Below are 26,442 nucleotides of genomic sequence, written 5' to 3'. Positions count from 1 at the left end.
TCGGTGAAAGAAATTCTGGCATCCAAGACGGTCAGAGGTAAAAAAAAATTCTTGTAGATTGGGAGAATTGCGGCCCAGAGGAGAGGTCATGGGAACCAGAGGACAACATCCTTGACAAGAACCTTATCCTCAAATTCTCAGGTTCTAAAAAGAGGGGGAGACCCAAGGGGGGGGGCGGGTACTGTTACGCCGAGCGCTCCGGGTCCCCGCTCCTCCCCGGAGCGCTCACAGCGTTCTCCTGTTCGCAGCGCCCCAGTCAGACCCGCTGACCGGGTGCGCTGCGATAATGTCCCCAGTCGGGATGCGATTTGCGATGCGGGACGCGCCCGCTCGCGATGCGCATCCCGACCCGCTTACCAGACTCGTTCCCCGTCTTTGCTGTCCCGGCGCGCGTGTCCTTGCTTCCTAGGGCGCGCGTGCCGGGTCTTTGCGATTTAAAGGGCCGGTGCGCCACTGATTGGCGCATCGGTTTTAATCAGTACCTTCACCTGTGCACTTCCCTATTTATACCTCACTTCCCCTGCACTCCCTCGCCGGATCTTGTTGCCATCGTGCCAGTGAAAGCGTTTCCTTGTGTGTTCCTAGCCTGTGTTCCAGACCTCCTGCCGTTGCCCCTGACTACGATCCTTGCTGCCTGCCCTGACCTTCTGCTACGTCCGACCCTGCTCTTGTCTCATCCCTTGTACCGCGCCTATCTTCAGCAGTCAGAGAGGTTGAGCCGTTGCCGGTGGATACGACCTGGTTGCTACCGCCGCTGCAAGACCATCCCGCTTTGCGGTGGGCTCTGGTGAATACCAGTAGCAACTTAGAACCGGTCCAACGACACGGTCTACGCCAATCCCTCTCTGGCACAGAGGATCCACCTCCAGCCAGCCGAATCGTGACAAGTAGTTATATTCTTGTATATAGGAGCAGTATTATAGTAGTTATATTCTTGTATATAGGAGCAGTATTATAGTAGTTATATTCTTGTATATAGGAGCAGTATTATAGTAGTTATATTCTTGTATATATAGAAGGCAGTATTATAGTAGTTGTATTCTTGTATATAGGAGCAGTATTATAGTAGTTATATTCTTGTATATAGGAGCAGTATTATAGTAGTTATATTCTTGTATATAGGAGCAGTATTATAGTAGTTATATTCTTGTATATAGGAGCAGTATTATAGTAGTTATATTCTTGTATATAGGAGCAGTATTATAGTAGTTATATTCTTGTATATAGGAGCAGTATTATAGTAGTTATATTCTTGTATATAGGAGCAGTATTATAGTAGTTATATTCTTGTATATAGGAAGCAGTATTATAGTAGTTATATTCTTGTATATATAGGGGCAGTATTATAGTAGTTATATTCTTGTATATAGGAGCAGTATTATAGTAGTTATATTCTTGTATATAGGAGCAGTATTATAGTAGTTATATTCTTGTATATAGGAGCAGTATTATAGTAGTTATATTCTTGTATATAGGAGCAGTATTATAGTAGTTATATTCTTGTATATAGGAGGAATATTATAGTAGTTATATTCTTGTATATAGGAGCAGTATTATAGTAGCTTTATTCTTGTATATAGGAGCAGTATTATAGTAGTTATATTCTTGTATATAGGAGCAGCATTATAGTAGTTATATTCTTGTATATAGGAGCAGTATTATAGTAGTTATCTTCTTGTATATAGGAGGCAGTATTATAGTAGTTATATTCTTGTATATAGGAGCAGTATTATAGTAGTTATCTTCTTGTATATAGGGGCAGTATTATAGTAGTTATATTCTTGTATATAGGAGCAGTATTATAGTAGTTATCTTCTTGTATATAGGAGGCAGTATTATAGTAGTTATATTCTTGTATATAGGAGCAGTATTATAGTAGTTATATTCTTGTATATAGGAGCAGTATTATAGTAGATATATTCTTGTATATAGGAGCAGTATTATAGTAGTTATATTCTTGTATATAGGAGCAGTATTATAGTAATTATATTCTTGTATATAGGAGCAGTATTATAATAGTTATATTCTTGTATATAGGAGCAGTATTATAGTAGTTATATTCTTGTATATAGGAGCAGTATTATAGTAGTTATATTCTTGTATATAGGAGCAGTATTATAGTAGTTATATTCTTGTATATAGGAGCAGTATTATAGTAGTTATATTCTTGTATATAGGAGGCAGTATTATAGTAGTTATATTCTTGTATATAGGAGCAGTATTATAGTAGTTATATTCTTGTATATAGGAGCAGTATTATAGTAATTATATTCTTGTATATAGGAGCAGTATTATAGTAATTATATTCTTGTATATAGGAGCAGTATTATAATAGTTATATTCTTGTATATAGGAGCAGTATTATAGTAGTTATATTCTTGTATATAGGAGCAGTATTATAGTAGATATATTCTTGTATATAGGAGCAGTATTATAGTATATATATTCTTGTATATAGGAGCAGTATTATAGTAGTTATATTCTTGTATATAGGAGGAATATTATAGTAGTTATATTCTTGTATATAGGAGCAGTATTATAGTAGTTATATTCTTGTATATAGGAGCAGTATTATAGTAGTTATATTCTTGTATATAGGAGCAGTATTATAATAGTTATATTCTTGTATATAGGAGCAGTATTATAGTAGTTATATTCTTGTATATAGGAGCAGTATTATAGTAGTTATATTCTTGTATATAGGAGCAGTATTATAGTAGTTATATTCTATATTAGTGTTTCCCAACCAGGACACCTCCAGCTGTTGCAAAACTTCAACTCCCAGCATGCCCGGACAGCCAACGGCTGTCCGGGCATGCTGGTAGTTGTAGTTTAGCAACAGCTGGAGGCCCCCTGGTTGGGAAACACTGCTCTATATGAGCGCTCAGACTGATGCTGACACATTATTTGTCCCATTGTTTACAGGTTGGGGGTAGATGTTCACTTTCTCTGTGGTGGGTGCTGGACTCTCGCCCTCCCGGCTGGGTATATACTGGTATGGGCAGAGTTTAGTGCGGGTGAATGGAGACGTCTCTTGGCATGGCATTTGCAGGGATGCTGCTTCCTACAGAACAATCTGTCACACTGGAAATGGCTCACGACACAATCTATTCCTGGAGAGAGATGGCTGATATGAGTGGACAGCTCCTTGTGCTTCCTTCTCTCCATCTTGGGCAGCCGCTTCTTTCCTTGGCTGAGAATCCACACACAGATGGCTTAAAGGGCAACTCCAGTCATGACTGATATTAACATCATTGGAGCGGTAAACATCTCTCTATGATACATGGTGAAGAATACTTTTCGTTATATACAGTTCTGCTGATAAAGAAGCACTCCAGGTTTTCATTTTTTTGTTTGCCCACATCAGGCACACTGACCATCTCCAGTCCTACATTGACATCTGCCGCTGCATTAATGTGTTTCATGACTGTAACTGGGTCATGTAATCCCCAGTCTGATTCACCGAAAATCAGGGGGGGGGGGGGAGATTTATCAAAACCTGTCAAGAGGAAAAGTTGCTGAGTTGCCCATAGCAACCAATCATTTTTCAGAGGCCTTTTAAAAAAAATGAAATAAGACATCTGATTGGTTGCCATGGGCAACTCAGCAACTTTTCCAGAGTGTTTAATGTATCAGAGGAAGTGGTCAGTCCTGGGTCAGCTGACTTCCTGTGAACTACAGAATAATAACCTATCAGATCGCTTCCCTCCCAGCTCTATCTGTATATTGCTGCTGCTGCTATCTCTATGTGATCAGGATGTATAGTAGTTATATACCTCCCCTCACAGCTCTATCTGTATACTGCTGCTATCTCTATGTGATCAGGATATAAAGTAGTTATACACCTCCCCTCACAGCTCTATCTGTATACTGCTGCTATCTCTATGGGATCAGGATATATAATAGTCATACACCTCCCCTCCAGATCTATCTGTATACTGCTGTTATCTCTATGGGATCAGGATATATAATAGTTATACACCTCCCCTCCCAGCTCTCTCTGTATATTGCTGCTGCTATCTCTATGTGTTCAGGATGTATTGTAGTTATACACCTCCCCTCCCAGCTCTATCTGTATACTGCTGCTATCTCTATGGGTTCAGGGTATATAGTAGTTATACACCTCCCCTCCAGCTCTCTGTATACTGCTGCTATCTCTTTGGGATCAGTAGATATAGTAGTTATGCACCTCCCCTCCAGCTCTATCTGTATACTGCTGCTATCTCTATGGGATCAGGATATATAGTAGTTATACACCTCTCCTCCAGCTCTCTGTATACTGCTGCTATCTCTTTGGGATCAGTATATATAGTAGTTATGCACCTCCCCTCCAGCTCTATCTGTATACTGCTGCGATCTCTATGTGTTCAGGATGTATTGTAGTTATGCACCTCCCCTCCAGCTCTATCTATATACTGCTGCTATCTCTATAGGATCAGGATATATAGTAGTTATACACCTTCCCTCCTGTTTTAGCTATATACTGCTGCTATCTTTATGGGATCAGGATATATAGTAGTTATACATCTCCCCTCCAGCTCTAGCTGTATACTGCTGCTATCTCTATTGGATCAGAATATATAATAGTTATACACCTTCCCTCCAGTTCTATCTATATACTGCTGCTATCTTTATGGGATCAGGATATATTTGTATACCTTCCCTGAGGCTGTGTTGATACGTTGTGTTTTTCAAGTTTATTTTCAAGTTTCTAACCTAAACGCAGTAAAGAAATGTGAAAAATGCTACAATAATTTAATGTGTGGTCACATCCTAAAGACTTTTCTTCATAAAACACTAGAATTCTGATTATAAGTCAAATCACTTTCTCCTTAAGGTTACGTTCCCACCTGGCATATAGGCAGTGTATTTTACGCTGCATAAAATCTGCAGCAGCAGTTGTGTAGTGAGTTCTGGAGGCGGAGCCACCGTCACAGTCACGCCGGCACACGGCCCCGCCTCCAAAACTCACTACACACATAGGACTGCCGCCGGAAAGCCTTGTGTGTATCGTGACCGAGGGATACGCAGCGTATTCCTGCTGATGCTGCCGATTTTAGGCAGCGTGAAATACGCTGCGTATACGCCAGGTGGGAACGTACCCTAAGGCGGTATTTCTCTAAAAAAAATCACTTTTAAATAAGAAAACGCAACTGAAGAAAACTGCACATATTGTGAACTGACACCACCCACTTATAAGTCTAATCAGTTCACCTTTATGACCTCCAGCACCAGCAGCCTAATTAGATGACCAGGTGCAGTGATCAGACTCCACCCCCTCTCCCTGCAAAGCCAGAGGATACATATTATTATATGGGAACTAAATGGCGGTATAATGTAATTAATGTAAAGTGCATATGGCAAAGTTATCTTGGCACTGTATGATAGAATGAAATGGGCTACATATGACGGTGTTATCTCAGCACTATATGACTGTATACGGAATTACGTAGAGAACTGTGCGATAACTATATAGTATTAGTATGTTGGGCTCTTTCAGCAAGCATATCATTTGTGCACAAGATGGCGGTATTATGTTGGCTGTATATGGCAATGTTATCTACGCACTATATGGAGGAAGTGTATTATTGGGCACATGATGGCGAAATTAGGCTAGGTTCAGACTATGGAATCTCCGGGCAGAAAATTACCGCCCGGAGATTCCGAGTTCCGCCTGCGCCGACTGAATTAGTCTGCGCTAGGACCGCGCGGACACTGCAGTCTCCTATAGACTGCTATGTGTTCCGCTAGGATTTCCGCCTGAAGAAAGAGCAACCCCTTTCTTCAGGCGGAAATTTTCCGGAAAACCATTCACTACACTATGCATTATAGTAAGCGGAATTTCTGCCGGAAATTTCAAAGTGAAAATTCCGGCGGAAATTCCGCAGTCTGAACCTAGCCTTAAAGGGGTACTCCAGTGGAAAACTTTTTTTTTTTTTTTTTTTTTAAACAACTGATGCCAGAAAGTTAAACAGATTTGTAAATGACTTCTATTAAAAAATCTTAATCCTTCCAGTACTTATTAGCTGCTGAATACTACAGAGGAAATTATTTTCTTTTTGGAACACAGAGCTCTCTGCTGACATCACAAGCACAGTGCTCTCTGCTGACACCTCTGTCCGTTTTAGGAACTGTCCAGAGCAGAATATGTTTGCTATGGGGATTTTCTCCTGCTCTGGACAGTTCTTAAAATGGACAGAGATGTCAGCAGAGAGCACTGTGCTCGTGATGTCAGCAGAGAGCTCTGTGTTCCAAAAAGAAAAGAATTTCCTCTGTAATATTCAGCAGCTAATAAGTACTGGAAGGATTAAGATTTTTTTAATAGAAGTAATTTACAGATCTTTTTAACTTTCTGGCACCAGTTGTACAAAGCTTTGTTATTTTGGAGCTGTATGACCATATGGTAGCATTACGTAGGCTGAAATTTAAATGACTACTGTCTGTAATGGTAAGGATGGGATGTGGAGCGAGTACCTCCAGCAGCACAGAGTATTTCAGGAGAACTTTGTGGTGATCGTGTTAGGACTGAGCACGGATATGTAAGGCGCAGGAGTCGCCATTAATTTCGCACATAGCCTTAATACATCTCTCAGCCGCCCCCACCCCAAGGGAATCATTTCATCTAATATTCCATTCAATACGGCTCCTTCAAGCGTAGTGAGTTTTTATTTCCACTGGGAATTAATTTTATAATTGATGTAATTAGGGATAATGACCGCCCCGACAGAAATTATCCGCAACGTAGATAGCGGCGGCTTGAAAAAGCTATTTACACGATTGGGAAATATGGAGCCGTAATAACCTGGGTGTGGAGAAAGATGTTTACGTTCAGCAGTGCTTCCTAACCAGTGGATCTCCAGCTGTTGCAAAACTACAACTCACAGCATGCCCGGACAGCCTTCGGCTGTCCGGGCATGCTGGGAGTTGTAGTTTTGCAACAGCTGGAGGCACCCTGGTTCAGAAACACTGCTCTGAGCATTGCTGTTGGTCTCCCATTCACTGCCCAGACCATGATACCTGCTGCTTAGTATGCTGGGAGTTGTAGTTTTGAAACAGCTGGAGGCACCCTGGTTGGGAAACACTGCTCTGAACATTGTTGTTGGTCTCCCATCCACCGTCCAGACCATGATACTTGCTGCTTAGCATGCTGGGAGTTGTAATTTTGCAACAGCTGGAGGCACCCTGGTTGGAAAACATTGCTCTGAGCTTTGCTGTTGGTCTCCCATTCACTGCCCAGACCATGATACCTGCTGCTTATCATGCTGGGAGTTGTAGTTTTGAAACAGCTGGAGGCACCCTGGTTGGGAAACACTGCTCTGAACATTGTTGTTGGTCTCCCATCCACCGTCCAGACCATGATACTTGCTGCTTAGCATGCTGGGAGTTGTAATTTTGCAACAGCTGGAGGCACCCTGTATGATAGAATGAAATGGGCTACATATGACGGTGTTATCTCAGCACTATATGACTGTATACGGAATTACGTAGAGAACTGTGCGATAACTATATAGTATTAGTATGTTGGGCTCTTTCAGCAAGCATATCATTTGTGCACAAGATGGCGGTATTATGTTGGCTGTATATGGCAATGTTATCTACGCACTATATGGAGGAAGTGTATTATTGGGCACATGATGGCGAAATTAGGCTAGGTTCAGACTATGGAATCTCCGGGCAGAAAATTACCGCCCGGAGATTCCGAGTTCCGCCTGCGCCGACTGAATTAGTCTGCGCTAGGACCGCGCGGACACTGCAGTCTCCTATAGACTGCTATGTGTTCCGCTAGGATTTCCGCCTGAAGAAAGAGCAACCCCTTTCTTCAGGCGGAAATTTTCCGGAAAACCATTCACTACACTATGCATTATAGTAAGCGGAATTTCTGCCGGAAATTTCAAAGTGAAAATTCCGGCGGAAATTCCGCAGTCTGAACCTAGCCTTAAAGGGGTACTCCAGTGGAAAACTTTTTTTTTTTTTTTTTTTTTAAACAACTGATGCCAGAAAGTTAAACAGATTTGTAAATGACTTCTATTAAAAAATCTTAATCCTTCCAGTACTTATTAGCTGCTGAATACTACAGAGGAAATTATTTTCTTTTTGGAACACAGAGCTCTCTGCTGACATCACAAGCACAGTGCTCTCTGCTGACACCTCTGTCCGTTTTAGGAACTGTCCAGAGCAGAATATGTTTGCTATGGGGATTTTCTCCTGCTCTGGACAGTTCTTAAAATGGACAGAGATGTCAGCAGAGAGCACTGTGCTCGTGATGTCAGCAGAGAGCTCTGTGTTCCAAAAAGAAAAGAATTTCCTCTGTAATATTCAGCAGCTAATAAGTACTGGAAGGATTAAGATTTTTTTAATAGAAGTAATTTACAGATCTTTTTAACTTTCTGGCACCAGTTGTACAAAGCTTTGTTATTTTGGAGCTGTATGACCATATGGTAGCATTACGTAGGCTGAAATTTAAATGACTACTGTCTGTAATGGTAAGGATGGGATGTGGAGCGAGTACCTCCAGCAGCACAGAGTATTTCAGGAGAACTTTGTGGTGATCGTGTTAGGACTGAGCACGGATATGTAAGGCGCAGGAGTCGCCATTAATTTCGCACATAGCCTTAATACATCTCTCAGCCGCCCCCACCCCAAGGGAATCATTTCATCTAATATTCCATTCAATACGGCTCCTTCAAGCGTAGTGAGTTTTTATTTCCACTGGGAATTAATTTTATAATTGATGTAATTAGGGATAATGACCGCCCCGACAGAAATTATCCGCAACGTAGATAGCGGCGGCTTGAAAAAGCTATTTACACGATTGGGAAATATGGAGCCGTAATAACCTGGGTGTGGAGAAAGATGTTTACGTTCAGCAGTGCTTCCTAACCAGTGGATCTCCAGCTGTTGCAAAACTACAACTCACAGCATGCCCGGACAGCCTTCGGCTGTCCGGGCATGCTGGGAGTTGTAGTTTTGCAACAGCTGGAGGCACCCTGGTTCAGAAACACTGCTCTGAGCATTGCTGTTGGTCTCCCATTCACTGCCCAGACCATGATACCTGCTGCTTAGTATGCTGGGAGTTGTAGTTTTGAAACAGCTGGAGGCACCCTGGTTGGGAAACACTGCTCTGAACATTGTTGTTGGTCTCCCATCCACCGTCCAGACCATGATACTTGCTGCTTAGCATGCTGGGAGTTGTAATTTTGCAACAGCTGGAGGCACCCTGGTTGGAAAACATTGCTCTGAGCTTTGCTGTTGGTCTCCCATTCACTGCCCAGACCATGATACCTGCTGCTTATCATGCTGGGAGTTGTAGTTTTGAAACAGCTGGAGGCACCCTGGTTGGGAAACACTGCTCTGAACATTGTTGTTGGTCTCCCATCCACCGTCCAGACCATGATACTTGCTGCTTAGCATGCTGGGAGTTGTAATTTTGCAACAGCTGGAGGCACCCTGGTTGGTAAACACTGCTCTGAGCATTGCTGTTGGTCTCCCATTCACTGCCCAGACCATGATACCTGCTGCTTATCATGCTGGGAGTTGTAGTTTTGAAACAGCTGGAGGCACACTGGTTGGGAAACACTGATTTAGAAGGAAGTTAGATACTTAGGTTTGTATTCAGAAATGTTTGGGAGATGGTGGAAATATGAGACCGTAATAACCTAGGTGTGGAGAAAGATTTTTACTTTCAGCAGTGTTTCCCAACCAGTGTGCCTCCAGCTGTTCCAAAACTACAACTTCCAGTATGCCCGAACAGCCGAAGGGTTGGGAAACACTGCTCTGAGCATTGTTGTTGGTCTCCCATCCTCTGCCCAGACCATGATACCTGCTGCTTAGCATGCTGGGAGGTGTGGTTTTTCAACAGCTGGAGGCACACTGGTTGGGAAACACTGACTTAGAAGGAAGTGAGATACTTAGGTTTGTATTCAGAAATGTTTGGGAGATGGTGGAAATATGAGGCCGTAATAACCTGGGTGTGGAGAAAGATGTTTACTTTCAGCAGTTCTTCCCAACCATTGTGCCTCCAGCTGTTGCAAAACTACAACTTCCAGTATGCCCGGACAGCCGAAGGCTGGGCATGCTGGGAGTTGTAGTTTTGCAACAGCTGGAGGCCCACTGGTTGGGAAACACTGCTCTGATCATTGCTGTTGGTCTTCCATCCACTGCCTAGACCATGATACTTGCTGCTTAGCATGCTGGGAGTTGTAGTTTTGCAACAGGTGGAGACACCCTGGTTGGGAAACACTGCTCTGACCATTGTTGTTGGTCTCCCACCCACTGCCCAGACCAGGATACCTGCTGCTTAGCATGCTGGGAGTTGTCGTTTTGAAACAGCTGGAGGCACACTGGTTGGGGAACACTGACTTAGAAGGAAGTTAGATACTTAGGTCTGTATTCAGAAATGTTTGGGAGATGGTGGAAATATGAGGCCGTAATAACCTGGGTGTGGAGAAAGATGTTTACTTTCAGCAGTTCTTCCCAACCAGTGTGCCTCCAGCTGTTGCAAAACTACAACTTCCAGTATGGCCGGACAGCCGAAGGCTGGGCATGCTGGGAGTTGTAGATTTGCAACAGCTGGAGACACCCTGGTTTGGAAGCACAGCTCTGAGCATTGTTGGTCTCCCATCCACCTGCTGCTTAGTGCTTAGCATGCTGGGAGGTGTAGTTTTGAAACAGCTGGAGGCACACTGTTTGGCAAACACTGACTTAGAAGGAAGTGAGATAGTTAGGTCTGTATTCAGATATATTTGGGAGATGGTGGGTTCAGAGTTGTGGCTGGTCCCTGGTCCCTAGTATTATCAAGGACACATGGAGGGGTGAGGGGGTTATGACAGATTTTGCATTGAGGCCCAATGACGTCTTATTTATTTATTTATTTATTTTTGGCGCAGAACACAGAGCAGATGACGCCTCCTCCACCTGGGATTACCCCGACTTCTCTCGGCAGTCACTTGACTTTTACTTAATGTATTTGCCATGTTGTGTATTAACACTTTGTATTGATTAAAGTGAGCACTGAGGGGGAAAAAACGAACGCAAGCAGAGCCGCTCGGGGGGGTTTAGCACAACTGGAGAAAAAAAAAGCGGGGCACTTGCCTATGGAGACTGGTCAAATGGCTACTTTTATTTAAAGGGGTATTCCAGGCAAAAACTTTTTTTTTATATATCAACTGGCTCCGGAAAGTTAAACAGATTTGTAAATTACTTCTATTAAAAAATCTTAATCCTTCCAATAGTTATTAGCTTCTGAAGTTGAGTTGCTGTTTTCTGTCTAACTGCTCTCTGATGACTCACGTCCCGGGAGCTGTGCAGCTCCTATGGGGATATTCTCCCATCATGCACAGCTCCCGGGACGTGACATCATCATTGAGCAGTTAGACAGAAAACTTCAGAAGCTAATAACTATTGGAAGGATTAAGATTTTTTAATAGAAGTAATTTACAAATCTGTTTAACTTTCCGGAGCCAGTTGATATATAAAAAAAAAAGTTTTTGCCTGGAATACCCCTTTAAGAAAGTGATTTGTTGCTAAGTGCAACCAATATACATGGCTAAAACATAGATACATACAGACATTTGGGAGATTTATCAGAACCTGTGCAGAGGTGGTGCAGTTGCCCATAGCAACCAATCAGAGTTCTTATTTCAAAATGAAAGAAGCAATATCATTGGTTGCTATGGGCAACTGCACCATTCTTCTTCTACACATGTTTTAATAAATCTCCCCCAATACTGTCATACAAAGCCAAAGAATTCTTCTGTAAAGTGTCCACATAACACTGTATTTTAGTGTCTAAGTGATGGCGCCATATAGTACTTAAAGGGGCACTCCACTGGGAAACTTTTTTTTTTTTTAAATCAACTATTGCCAGAAAGTTAAACAGATTTGTAAATTACTTCTATTTAAAAATCTTAATCCTTCCAGTACTTATCAGCTGCTGGTATGATCCACAGGAAGTTCTTTTCCTTTTGAATTTCCTTTCTGTCCTGTGGAAACCTTATTATTTTTTTTTAAATCAACTGGTGCCAGAAAGTTAAACACATTTGTAAATGACTTCTATTAAAAAAAAAAATCTTAATTCTTCCAGTATTCTTCCAGTTATTAGCCACTGAATACTACAGAGGAAATTATTTTCTTTTTTGGAACACAGAGCTCTCTGCTGACATCATGAGCACAGTGCTCTCTGCTGACACCTCTGTCCATTTTAGGAACTGTCCAGAGCAAGATCGGTTTGCTTTTAGGATTTGCTCCTACTCTGGACAGTTCCTAAAATGGGCAGAGGTGTCAGCAGAGAGCACTGTGGTCAGACAGAAAGGAAATTCAAAAAGAAGAACTTCCTGTGGAGAATTTAGCAGCTGATAAGTATTGGAAGGATAAAGATTTTTAAATAGAAGTCAATTGCAAATCTGTTTAACTTTCTGGCACCAGTTGATTTAAAAAAAAAAAATGATATGTTTTCCAGTGGAGTACCCCTTTAAGATACCATACATAGTTACCCACAGTCCTGGGAAACAGCTGCAAAAGGGGTGGCTTTTGATATCTTAGGGCATGTTGTAATTATCTTTTGGGGTGGTCTCCATGATGGCAGCTATATCGTATAGTGTCCATATAACACTGCCAAATGTTTCCCACATAATACCGCTAATTTAACACTCAAATAAAACTACCATTCTGAAATCCAAATAATGCCGCCACATAGTGCCATAATAGGGAAGGGTGAATGATAAAGTCCCTGGTGGTTTAGGGCACCTCATGAAAGGGGTATTCTGCGGGGGCGACTGCATTTATTAGATACTTATCCGCTATCATGCTACAACATATTCTTTTTTTATAATCTGTTTCTTCTTTCCTATTGTAAGTTGTTATTTATCATTTTTTGTACATTATTATGGAGGCGGCCATCTTGCCGGAGCCTTTTTTTAAACAGCATTTAGAGATATGCTTTACTGCAAGCTCCATGGACATAGGCAACAGAAGATAAGAGCTGCCCCATTCACATGAATGGGAAATGTTATTGGGCGTGCTCTGTGACCTTTTCATTTGTCATTTTATAGGGGGGAGACTGAGTGGTGAGATTTATCTCAGTAAGACAAACCTATATAACTTGCTCGAATCTCTGCCTATAAAGCTGTGTTTTCCAACCAGGGTGCCTCCAGCTGTTGCAATACTACAACTCCCAGCATGGCCGGACAGCCAACGGCTGTCCGGCCACGCTGGGAATTGTAGTTTTGCAACAGCTGGAGGCATCCTGGTTGTGAAAACAATGCTATAGGCTGTCCGGGCATGCTGGGAGTTGTAGTTTTGCAAGAGCTGGAGGCACCCTGCTTGGGAAAACACTGCTATAGGCTGTCCGGGCATGTTGGCAGTTGTAGTTTTGCAACAGCTGGAGGTACCCTGGTTGGGAAAACACTGCTATAGTCTGTCTGGGCATGCTGGGAGTTGTAGTTTTGCAACAGCTGGAGGCACCCTGGTTGGGAGAACAATGCTATAGGCTGTCCGAGCATGCTGGGAGTTGGAGTTTTGCAACAGCTGGAGGAAGCCTGGTTGGAAAAACACTGCTATAGGCTGTCTGGGCATATTGGGAGTGGTAGTTTTGCAACAGCTGGAGGCACCCTGGTTGGGAAAACACTGCTATAGTCTGTCCGGGCATGTTGGGAGTTGTAGTTTTGCAACAGCTGGAGGCACCCTGGTTGGAAAAACACTGCTATAGGCTGTCTGGGCATATTGGGAGTGGTAGTTTTGCAACAGCTGGAGGCACCCTGGTTGGGAAAACACTGCTATAGTCTGTCTGGGCATGTTGGGAGTTGTAGTTTTGCAACAGCTGAAGGCACGCTAGTTGGGAAGCAGTTGGGTTCTGTACAATGTCACTGACTCATCTGCGGAATTACGGGCATCGGTCTCCGTGCCCCCGTGGGAGACGTGTAATAGGATACGGGTAAATATTTATAGTAAGTGCTGGGCACAGGGCACCATCTCCAGACAAGAGAATATTTACTTCCCAGATCTTAAAGGGCAACTCCTCCTAAAGTGCACCTCTACCCCCAAACCGAAAGATAAAGGGACTAAGAGAGCAACAGTTTACAGAGGGCTAAACCTTATAAATGATTGGCCAGTGGTCTCCAACTTGTTGCAAAACTACAACTCCCAGCGGCCTTTAAATGTGCAAAACATGCTGGGAGTTGTAGTTCTGCAAATGCCGGACAGCCAGAGGGTGTTGGGGCATGGTTGGAGTTAGAGTTTTGCAACAGATGCAGAGTGGCAGGTTGTTAGGGCATTATGGGAGTTGTAGTTTCGCAACAGCTTAGGAACCACTGGTTGGCAGGGCATGATGGGAGTTGTTGTTCTGCACCAGCTGTAGTGTTGCAGCTTGTTAAGACATAATAGGAATGGTGGTTTTGCAACAGCTGGAGAGCCGCAGGTTGTTAGGGAATGATGGGAGTTGTAGTTTTACAATAGCTGAAGAGCCTTTGGTTGGTAGGACATGATGGGAGTTGTAGTTTTACAACGGCTGGAGAGCTACAAGTTGGAGAACATTCCTTCAGATAATAACTAAAGGTAGAATTCCCCTTTAAGATGGAATGTAACATCTGTATTCAGTTTTCTAAGGCACAAATAGTAGTGATCAGCGGTGCGGGGATCAGCGAGTCCTGTGTGTGCCCCCCCCCCCCCCCCCCCCCCAGAACTTTCTATGTGATTTACTGCTCGTTCTGCCGCTTTCCCCTCTTCTCTGCTCCCGTCTGCCAAATCAATTTGCAGAAATGTAATTTGTTAATGTGAATTAGTTATGCAAAATAGTTCTGACTAATTGAATTATTCCATATTCTACATCCCGGCCAAAAAAGAAATGTAAAGTTCCATGTATGAGGCTGACAACATCGTGTGACCCTTCTGGAAAGACAGTTCGTGTGGAGGCAAAACCACAAGACCCCAGGGCCGCAGCCCATGGTAAAAAAAAACCTAAATCAGGGGTCTCAGACTCCCGGCCATTTGCAGCCTGCGGAACGAAATTTTGCAGCCCGCACCAGGGATCTGGAATTTGTATCGCCCAACAACCGGGACGTGCCATTCCGGGCAGGTGATTTCTTCAGGCATTTTGCTTCGGGCATGCAGGGCTTCCGCAAACACTGCTACATGGGACCCGGTGCACATATGACGGGGCAACCAGTCAGGGGACTTCCTGGCGGAGGTGCGCGCGGTGAGTGACGTAATCGCAAGCGCCACGCAGGGACGCCGACATCCTGCGCAGCACATGCAATGATGTCACTTATATCGTGCATCTCCTCCAGGAAGTCCCCACAGGCAGATGTAAGTAGCGCTGTCCAGGTGGGGAATCTGTGCTAATGCTACCTAATGTGAGGAAACTGTGCTGCGCTACCTAATGTGGGGAAACTGTGCTGCGCTACCTAATGTGGGGAAACTGTGCTGCGCTACCTAATGTGGGGAAACTGTGCCACGCTACCTAATGTGGGGAAACTGTGCTGCGCTACCTAATGTGGGGAAACTGTGCTGCGCTACCTAATGTGGGGAAACTGTGCTGCGCTACCTAATGTGGGGAAACTGTACTGCGCTACCTAATGTGGGGAATCTGTGCTAATGCTGCCTAATGTGGGGAAACTGTGCTGTGCTACCTAATGTGGGAAAACTGCTGCCTACCTAATGCTCCCCCCCCCCCCCAGCAGTAGCACCCCTATCATCTGTCAGCTCATGCTATTACCACAGGGGGGTAGGGGGAATGGGGGGGGGGTGTTGCTGGTGGATGATGGGGGTGCTACTGCTGGTGGGGGGTGCTGCTGGTAGATGATGAGGGGCACATGATGGGGCATTATATGTGAGGGGCGCATGATGGGGGCATTATATGTGAGGGGCGCATGATGGGGGCATTATATGTGAGGGGCGCATGATGGGGGCATTATATGTGAGGGGCGCATGATGGGAGCATTATATGTGAGGGGCGCATGATGGGAGCATTATATGTGAGGGGCGCATGATGGGGGCATTATATGTGAGGAGCGCATGATGGGGGCATTATATGTGAGGGGCCATGATGGGGGCATTATATGTGAGGGGCGCATGATGGGGGCATTATATGTGAGGGGCGCATGATGGGGGCATTATATGTGAGGGGCGCATGATGGGGGCATTATATGTGAGGGGCGCATGATGGGGGCATTATATGTGAGGGGCGCATGATGGGGGCATTATATGTGAGGGGCGCATGATGGGGGCATTATATGTGAGGGGCGCATGATGGGGGCATTATATGTGAGGGGCGCATGATGGGGGCATTATATGTGAGGGGCGCATGATGGGGGCATTATATGTGAGGGGCTCATGATGGGGGCATTATATGTGAGGGGCGCATGATGGGGGCATTATATGTGAGGGGCGCATGATGGGGGCATTATATGTGAGGGGCGCATGATGGGAGCATTATATGTGAGGGGCGCATGATGGGAGCATTATATGTGAGGGGCGCATGATGGGGGCATTATATGTGAGGAGCGCATGATGGGGGCATTATATGTGAGGGGCCATGATGGGGGCATTATATGTGAGGGGCGCATGATGGGGGCATTATATGTGAGGGGCGCATGATGGGGGCATTATATGTGAGGGGCGCATGATGGGGGCATTATATGTGAGGGGCGCATGATGGGGGCATTATATGTGAGGGGCGCATGATGGGGGCATTATATGTGAGGGGCGCATGATGGGGGCATTATATGTGAGGGGCGCATGATGGGGGCATTATATGTGAGGGGCGCATGATGGGGGCATTATATGTGAGGGGCGCATGATGGGGGCATTATATGTGAGGGGCTCATGATGGGGGCATTATATGTGAGGGGCCATGATGGGGGCATTATATGTGAGGGGCTCATGATGGGGGCATTATATGTGAGGGGCTCATGATGGGGGCATTATATGTGAGGGGCGCATGATGGGGGCATTATATGTGAGGGGCGCATGATGGGGGCATTATATGTGAGGGGCGCATGATGGGGGCATTATATGTGAGGGGCGCATGATGAGGGCATTATATGTGAGGGGCGCATGATGGGGGCATTATATGTGAGGGGCCATGATGGGGGCATTATATGTGAGGGGCCATGATGGGGGCATTATATGTGAGGGGCGCATGATGGGGGCATTATATGGGAGGGGCGCATGATGGGGGCATTATATGTGAGGGGAGCATGATAGGGGCATTATATGTGAGGGGCGCATGATGGGGGCATTATATGTGAGGGGCGCATGATGGGGGAATTATATGGGAGGGGCGCATGATGGGGGCATTATATGTGAGGGGAGCATGATAGGGGCATTATATGTGAGGGGCGCATGATGGGGGCATTATATGTGAGGGGCGCATGATGGGGGCATTATATGTGAGGGGCGCATGATGGGGGCATTATATGTGAGGGGAGCATGATGGGGGCATTATATGTGAGGGGCGCATTATGGGGGCATTATATGTGAGGGGCGCATGATGGGGGCATTATATGTGAGGGGCACATGATGGGGGCATTATATGTGAGGGGCGCATTATGGGGGCATTATATGTGAGGGGCGCATGATGGGGGCATTATATGTGAGGGGCGCATGATGGGGGCATTATATGTGAGGGGCACATGATGGGGGCATTATATGTGAGGGGCGCTTGCGGCCCAGCCTCACCAAGCCTCTACCTCCAGTGACCCCCAGATAATTTGAGTTTGAGACCCCTGCCCTGAATGTAACTTTTATTATACTCATTTAAAATATAAAATATAAACGCATCCAAACAGAAATGATCAAACTGGATCAGTGATAATGTACGTAGTAATAGAACATAAACATACAGCATATTCCCTGTTATATAGAGTAATAAGACTACGGCGCTGCAGTACACCGTAAAATGCTCTATCACTGAACTATTAAAAGTGTAACTGTCTTGTCTTCCCCGACATGTTTCGCTGTAACAACGGCGTCATCAAGAGGCTAACTGCCATAGTAGTAGTGGATAGTAGGGTAGTAGTGTGGTTACTGAGGATTCCCTGCAGTACAGAGTGTTTCAGGACAGTAATGTGGTTACTGAGGATTCCCTGCAGCACAGAGTGTTTCAGGACAGTAATGTGGTTACTGAGGATTCCCTGCAGTACAGAGTGTTTCAGGACAGTAATGTGGTTACTGAGGATTCCCTGCAGTACAGAGTGTTTCAGGACAGTAGTGTGGTTACTGAGGATTCCCTGCAGCACAGAGTGTTTCAGGACAGTAATGTGGTTACTGAGGATTCCCTGCAGCACAGAGTGTTTCAGGACAGTAATGTGGTTACTGAGGATTCCCTGCAGCACAGAGTGTTTCAGGACAGTAATGTGGTTACTGAGGATTCCTTGCAGCACAGAGTGTTTCAGGACAGTAATGTGGTTACTGAGGATTCCCTGCAGCACAGAGTGTTTCAGGACAGTAGTGTGGTTACTGAGGATTCCCTGCAGCACAGAGTGTTTCAGGACAGTAGTGCGGTTACTGAGGATTCCCTGCAGCACAGAGTGTTTCAGGACAGTAATGTGGTTACTGAGGATTCCCTGCAGCACAGAGTGTTTCAGGACAGTAATGTGGTTACTGAGGATTCCCTGCAGTACAGAGTGTTTCAGGACAGTAGTGTGGTTACTGAGGATTCCCTGCAGTACAGAGTGTTTCAGGACAGTAGTGTGGTTACTGAGGATTCCCTGCAGTACAGAGTGTTTCAGGACAGTAGTGCGGTTACTGAGGATTCCCTGCAGTACAGAGTGTTTCAGGACAGTAGTGTGGTTACTGAGGATTCCCTGCAGCACAGAGTGTTTCAGGACAGTAGTGCGGTTACTGAGGATTCCCTGCAGTACAGAGTGTTTCAGGACAGTAATGTGGTTACTGAGGATTCCCTGCAGTACAGAGTGTTTCAGGACAGTAGTGTGGTTACTGAGGATTCCCTGCAGCACAGAGTGTTTCAGGACAGTAATGTGGTTACTGAGGATTCCCTGCAGCACAGAGTGTTTCAGGACAGTAATGTGGTTACTGAGGATTCCCTGCAGCACAGAGTGTTTCAGGACAGTAATGTGGTTACTGAGGATTCCTTGCAGCACAGAGTGTTTCAGGACAGTAATGTGGTTACTGAGGATTCCCTGCAGCACAGAGTGTTTCAGGACAGTAGTGTGGTTACTGAGGATTCCCTGCAGCACAGAGTGTTTCAGGACAGTAATGTGGTTACTGAGGATTCCCAGCAGCACAGAGTGTTTCAGGACAGTAGTGTGGTTACTGAGGATTCCCTGCAGCACAGAGTGTTTCAGGACAGTAGTGCGGTTACTGAGGATTCCCTGCAGCACAGAGTGTTTCAGGACAGTAATGTGGTTACTGAGGATTCCCTGCAGCACAGAGTGTTTCAGGACAGTAATGTGGTTACTGAGGATTCCCTGCAGTACAGAGTGTTTCAGGACAGTAATGTGGTTACTGAGGATTCCCTGCAGCACAGAGTGTTTCAGGACAGTAGTGTGGTTACTGAGGATTTCCTGCAGTACAGAGTGTTTCAGGACAGTAATGTGGTTACTGAGGATTCCCTGCAGTACAGAGTGTTTCAGGACAGTAATGTGGTTACTGAGGATTCCCTGCAGCACAGAGTGTTTCAGGACAGTAATGTGGTTACTGAGGATTCCCTGCAGCACAGAGTGTTTCAGGACAGTAGTGCGGTTACTGAGGATTCCCTGCAGGACAGAGTGTTTCAGGACAGTAGTGCGGTTACTGAGGATTCCCTGCAGTACAGAGTGTTTCAGGACAGTAATGCGGTTACTGAGGATTCCCTGCAGCACAGAGTGTTTCAGGACAGTAGTGCGGTTACTGAGGATTCCCTGCAGCACAGAGTGTTTCAGGACAGTAGTGCGGTTACTGAGGATTCCCTGCAGCACAGAGTGTTTCAGGACAGTAGTGCGGTTACTGAGGATTCCCTGCAGTACAGAGTGTTTCAGGACAGTAATGTGGTTACTGAGGATTCCCTGCAGTACAGAGTGTTTCAGGACAGTAGTGTGGTTACTGAGGATTCCCTGCAGCACAGAGTGTTTCAGGACAGTAATGTGGTTACTGAGGATTCCCTGCAGCACAGAGTGTTTCAGGACAGTAATGTGGTTACTGAGGATTCCCTGCAGGACAGAGTGTTTCAGGACAGTAATGTGGTTACTGAGGATTCCCTGCAGGACAGAGTGTTTTAGGACAGTAATGTGGTTACTGAGGATTCCTTGCAGCACAGAGTGTTTCAGGACAGTAATGTGGTTACTGAGGATTCCCTGCAGCACAGAGTGTTTCAGGACAGTAATGTGGTTACTGAGGATTCCTTGCAGCACAGAGTGTTTCAGGACAGTAATGTGGTTACTGAGGATTCCCTGCAGCACAGAGTGTTTCAGGACAGTAGTGTGGTTACTGAGGATTCCCTGCAGCACAGAGTGTTTCAGGACAGTAGTGCGGTTACTGAGGATTCCCTGCAGGACAGAGTGTTTCAGGACAGTAATGTGGTTACTGAGGATTCCCTGCAGCACAGAGTGTTTCAGGACAGTAGTGTGGTTACTGAGGATTTCCTGCAGTACAGAGTGTTTCAGGACAGTAATGTGGTTACTGAGGATTCCCTGCAGTACAGAGTGTTTCAGGACAGTAATGTGGTTACTGAGGATTCCCTGCAGCACAGAGTGTTTCAGGACAGTAATGTGGTTACTGAGGATTCCCTGCAGGACAGAGTGTTTCAGGACAGTAATGTGGTTACTGAGGATTCCCTGCAGGACAGAGTGTTTCAGGACAGTAGTGCGGTTACTGAGGATTCCCTGCAGCACAGAGTGTTTCAGGACAGTAGTGCGGTTACTGAGGATTCCCTGCAGTACAGAGTGTTTCAGGACAGTAATGTGGTTACTGAGGATTCCCTGCAGTACAGAGTGTTTCAGGACAGTAGTGTGGTTACTGAGGATTCCCTGCAGCACAGAGTGTTTCAGGACAGTAATGTGGTTACTGAGGATTCCCTGCAGCACAGAGTGTTTCAGGACAGTAATGTGGTTACTGAGGATTCCCTGCAGGACAGAGTGTTTTAGGACAGTAATGTGGTTACTGAGGATTCCCTGCAGGACAGAGTGTTTTAGGACAGTAATGTGGTTACTGAGGATTCCTTGCAGCACAGAGTGTTTCAGGACAGTAATGTGGTTACTGAGGATTCCCTGCAGGACAGAGTGTTTCAGGACAGTAGTGTGGTTACTGAGGATTCCCTGCAGCACAGAGTGTTTCAGGACAGTAATGTGGTTACTGAGGATTCCCTGCAGGACAGAGTGTTTTAGGACAGTAATTTGGTTACTGAGGATTCCCTGCAGGACAGAGTGTTTCAGGACAGTAATGTGGTTACTGAGGATTCCCTGCAGGACAGAGTGTTTCAGGACAGTAATGTGGTTACTGAGGATTCCCTGCAGGACAGAGTGTTTCAGGACAGTAGTGTGGTTACTGAGGATTCCCTGCAGTACAGAGTGTTTCAGGACAGTAGTGTGGTTACTGAGGATTCCCTGCAGCACAGAGTGTTTCAGGACAGTAATGTGGTTACTGAGGATTCCCTGCAGCACAGAGTGTTTCAGGACAGTAATGTGGTTACTGAGGATTCCCTGCAGCACAGAGTGTTTCAGGACAGTAGTGTTCAGTGACCTGTTGCACAGCATTTTATTTTATTTAAATTTTTTTTGTGGTTAAAGGGGTACTCCGGCACTAAGACATCTTATCCCCTATCCAAAGGATAGGGGATAAGATGCCTGATTGCGGGGATCCTGCACGCAGCACCCCGTTACAATCAGTCCCCGGAGCGTGTGACATCACGGCCCCGCCCCTGTGTGACGCCACGCTCCGCCCCCTCAATGCAAGCCTATGGGAGGGGGCGTGGCACGCCCCCTCCCATAGGCTTGCAATGAGGGGGCGGAGATGTCTTAGCACCGGAGTACCCCTTTAAAAATGCTGCATCTAGATGTTAGCTGGGAGTCAATAGGGAATTAAAAAAATTACAAACCCGCTTGGTGTTTTTCGCTCTACTTGGACATGTTTTTGGCAGCGTGCTGACTCTATGGGGGACATGTATCAATGTTTGCTTATGTATTCCTATTTTTTGCTTCTTTTTTTCTTACAATTTTTTTTTTTTTTGCTTATGTGCGGCTTATTTATCACCTGGTTTCATCCTGTTGATACATTTTTTTTCATGTAAGCCATTTTTTTTTTTTTGCTTTGGTAGCAGCTTTTTCTGCTCCATGTCTGAGCTGGAGTAAATTTAGTCGTTTTTTTCATGTGACGCGACTTTTTGACTTTTTTGCGACTTTCGCACTTGATATATCTCTGACCACTGCAAGTCAAAATCACTTTTTGCTTTGGTAAGCAGGTTTCTTTTTTTTTTTTTCTTAGGGCACTGCACAATCAAAAAATAGAGTAGTCGCACATACGACTTTTTTTGCAACTATTTTAAAGGGGTATTCCAGGGAAAAACTTTTATATATATATATATATATATATATATATATATATATATATAAATATATATATATATCTCAACTGGCTCCAGAAAGTTAAACAGATTTGTAAATTACGCCTATTAAAAAATCTTAATCCTTTCAGTACTTATGAGCTTCTGAAGTTAAGGTTGTGCTTTTCTGTCTAAGTGCTCTCTGATGGCACGTGTCTCGGGAACCGCCCAGTTTAGAAGAGGTTTGCTATGGGGATTTGCTTCTAAACTGGGCGGTTCCCGAGACACGTGTCATCAGAGAGAACTTAGACAGAAAAGAACAACCTTAACTTCAGAAGCTCATAAGTACTGAAAGGATTAAGATTTTTTAATAGAATTAATTTACAAATCTGTTTAACTTTCTGGAGCCAGTTGATATATATAAAAAAAAGTTTTTTCCTGGAATACCCCTTTAATGTATGACTAATGGATCACTATAGAAGTATTTTGTCATCTCCATTTTCTTGCATTTTATCTGGGCACTATATTACGGTATTATGTGGAATGTGTATGACAATTCTTCTTGGTCTTGTATGGCGGTATTATGTGTGCTTATATTACGGTATTATGTGGAATGTGTATGACAATTCTTCTTGGTCTTGTATGGCGGTATTATGTGTGCTTATATTACGGTATTATGTGGAATGTGTATGACAATTCTTCTTGGTCTTGTATGGCGGTATTATGTGTGCTTATATTACGGTATTATGTGGAATGTGTATGACAATTCTTCTTGGTCTTGTATGGCGGTATTATGTGTGCTTATATTACGGTATTATGTGGAATGTGTATGACAATTCTTCTTGGTCTTGTATGGCGGTATTATGCGTGCTTATATTACGGTATTATGTGGAATGTGTATGACAATTCTTCTTGGTCTTGTATGGCGGTATTATGCGTGCTTATATTACGGTATTATGTGGAATGTGTATGACAATTCTTCTTGGTCTTGTATGGCGGTATTATGTGTGCTTGCCCAGCATTTTCTCCTGTATGCTAATTTTTCATCTTCTCTGTCGTCTCTTTCAGGGACGTTCGTGTCGGCGTTCACGGTGCTGTGCGGAGCCAGGACGGACCTCCCCGACCGCCACATATGCTGCGTGTTCTGGCTGAACATAGCCGCTGCCCTCATCCAAATCCTCACAGCGATTATCATGGTCGGATGGATCATGAGCATATTCTGGGGGATGGACATGGTCATCCTGGCAAGTAAGTGGCTCATTGGGTTTTACAGGAGGTGTCATCATATCCATTCCAAAAGTGGGGAGCAAGAAATATCACAGATATACTTTACTCTAATACTTTCCCAACCAGTGTGTCTCCAGCTGTTGCAAAACTGAAACTCCCAGCATGCCCGGACAGCTGATGACTGTCTGGGCATGCTGGGAGTTGTAGTTTTGCAATAGCTGGAGACACATTGATTGAGAAACTCTGCTTTATATTTTACTGGGTTGCCTTTACATTACCCCAGCATACATGAACCAGCTCTAGCTGTATACTGCTTCTGCCATCTCTATGGGATCAGGATATGTAGTAGTTATACACCTCCCCTCCAGCTCTATCTGTATACTGCTGCTATCTCTATGGGGTCAGGATATATAGTAGTTATACACCTCCCCTCCAGCACTATATGTATACTGCTGCTATCTCTATGGGATCAGGATATATGGTAGTTATACCCCTCCCCTCCAGCTCTATCTGTATACTGCTGCTAGATCTATGGGATCAGGATATATAGTAGTTATACATCTCCCCTCCAGCTCTATCTGTATACTGCTGCTGTCTCCATAGGATCAGGCTATATAGTAGTTATACACCTCCCATCACGCTCTATCTGTGTACTGCTGCTATCTCTATGGGATCATGATATATGGTAGTTATACATCTCCCATCCAGCTCTATCTGTATACTGCTATCTCAATGGGATCAGGATACATAGTAGTTATACACCTTCCCTCCTAGCTCTATCTGTATACTGCTGCTTCTATCTCTACTGGATCAGGATTTATAGTAGTTATACACCTCCCCTCCAGGTCTATCTGTATACTGCTGCTATCTCTATGGGATCAGGATATATAGTAGTTATAAACCTCCCCTCCAGCTCTATCTGTATACTGCTGCTGTCTCTATAAGATCAGGCTATATAGTAGTTATACACCTTCCATCCAGCGCTATCTATATACTGATGCTGCTATCTCTATGGAATCAGGATATATAGTAGTTATACACCTCCCCTCCAGCTCTATCTGTATACTGCTGCTATCTCTATGGGATCAGGATATATAGTAGTTATACACCTCCCCTCCCAGCTCTATCTGTATACTGCTGCTATCTCTATGGGATCAGGATATATAGTAGTTATACATCTCCCCTCCAGCTCTATCTGTTTACTGCTGCTATCTCTATGGGATCAGGATATATAGTAGTTATACACCTCCCCTCCAGCTCTATCTGTATACTGCTGCTATCTCTATGGGATCAGGATATATAGTAGTTATACCCCTCTCCTCCAGCTCTATCTGTATACTGCTGCTATCTCTATGGGATTAGAATATATAGTAGTTATCCATCTCCCCCTGCAGCTCTATCTGTATACTGCTGCTGCTATCTCTATGGGATCAGGATATATAGTAGTTATACATCTCCCCTCCAGCTCTATCTGTATACTGTTGCTATCTCTATGGGATCAGGATATATAGTAGTTATACATCTCCCCTTCAGCTCTATCTGTATACTGCTGCTATCTCTATGGGATCAGGATATATAGTAGTTATAAACCTCCTCTCCAGCTCTCTGTATACTGCTGCTATCTCTATGGGATCAGGATATATAGTAGTTATACCCCTCCCCTCCAGCTCTATCTGTATACTGCTGCTGCTGTCTCTATAGGATCAGGCTATATAGTAGTTATACACCTCCCCTCCAGCTCTATCTGTATACTGCTGCTATCTCTATGGGATCAGGATATATAGTAGTTATACACCTCGCCTCCAGCTCTATCTGTACACTGCTGTTGCTATCTCTATGGGATCAGGATATATAGTAGTTATACACCTCCCCTCCAGCTCTATCTGTATACTGCTGCTATCTCTATGGGATTAGGATATATAGTAGTTATCCATCTCCCCCTCCAGCTCTATCTGTATACTGCTGCTGCTATCTCTATGGGATCAGGATATATAGTGGTTATACATCTCCCCTCCAGCTCTATCTGTATACTGCTGCTGCTATCTCTATGGGATCAGGATATATAGTAGTTATAAACCTCCTCTCCAGCTCTATATGTATACTGCTGCTATCTCTATGGGATCAGGATATATAGTAGTTATACATCTCCCCTCCATCTCTATCTGTATACTGCTGCTGCTATCTCTATGGGATCAGGATATATAGTAGTTATACATCTCCCCTCCATCTCTATCTGTATACTGCTGCTGCTATCTCTATGGGATCAGGATATATAGTAGTTATACATCTCCCCTCCATCTCTATCTGTATACTGCTGCTGCTATCTCTATGGGATCAGGATATATAGTAGTTATACATCTCCCCTCAATCTCTATCTGTATACTGCTGCTATCTCTATGGGATCAGGATATATAATAGTTATACACCTCCCCTCCAGCTCTATCTGTATACTGCTGCTATCTCTATGGGATCAGGATATATGGTAGTTATACCCCTCCCCTCCAGCTCTATCTGTATACTGCTGCTAGATCTATGGGATCAGGATATATAGTAGTTATACATCTCCCCTCCAGCTCTATCTGTATACTGCTGCTGTCTCCATAGGATCAGGCTATATAGTAGTTATACACCTCCCATCACGCTCTATCTGTGTACTGCTGCTATCTCTATGGGATCATGATATATGGTAGTTATACATCTCCCATCCAGCTCTATCTGTATACTGCTATCTCAATGGGATCAGG

General features: G+C 44.4%; 1 protein-coding gene across 1 annotated transcript in view; it reads left to right on the top strand.

Moving 5' to 3' along the window:
* STUM (stum, mechanosensory transduction mediator homolog) overlaps positions 1-26,442 on the top strand; it is an 82,504-nt gene that overhangs the window by 30,425 nt on the left and 25,637 nt on the right. Inside the window, exon 2 of the mRNA XM_056568489.1 lies at positions 23,540-23,719. Within this exon, the coding sequence (XP_056424464.1) occupies positions 23,540-23,719 (180 nt within the window). The remainder of the gene's footprint in view (positions 1-23,539; positions 23,720-26,442) is intronic.

Source organism: Hyla sarda, chromosome 3, assembly GCF_029499605.1.
Source record: "Hyla sarda isolate aHylSar1 chromosome 3, aHylSar1.hap1, whole genome shotgun sequence".
Classification (NCBI taxonomy): Eukaryota; Metazoa; Chordata; class Amphibia; order Anura; family Hylidae; genus Hyla; species Hyla sarda.
This window is presented reverse-complemented; position numbering and strand designations above follow the sequence as displayed.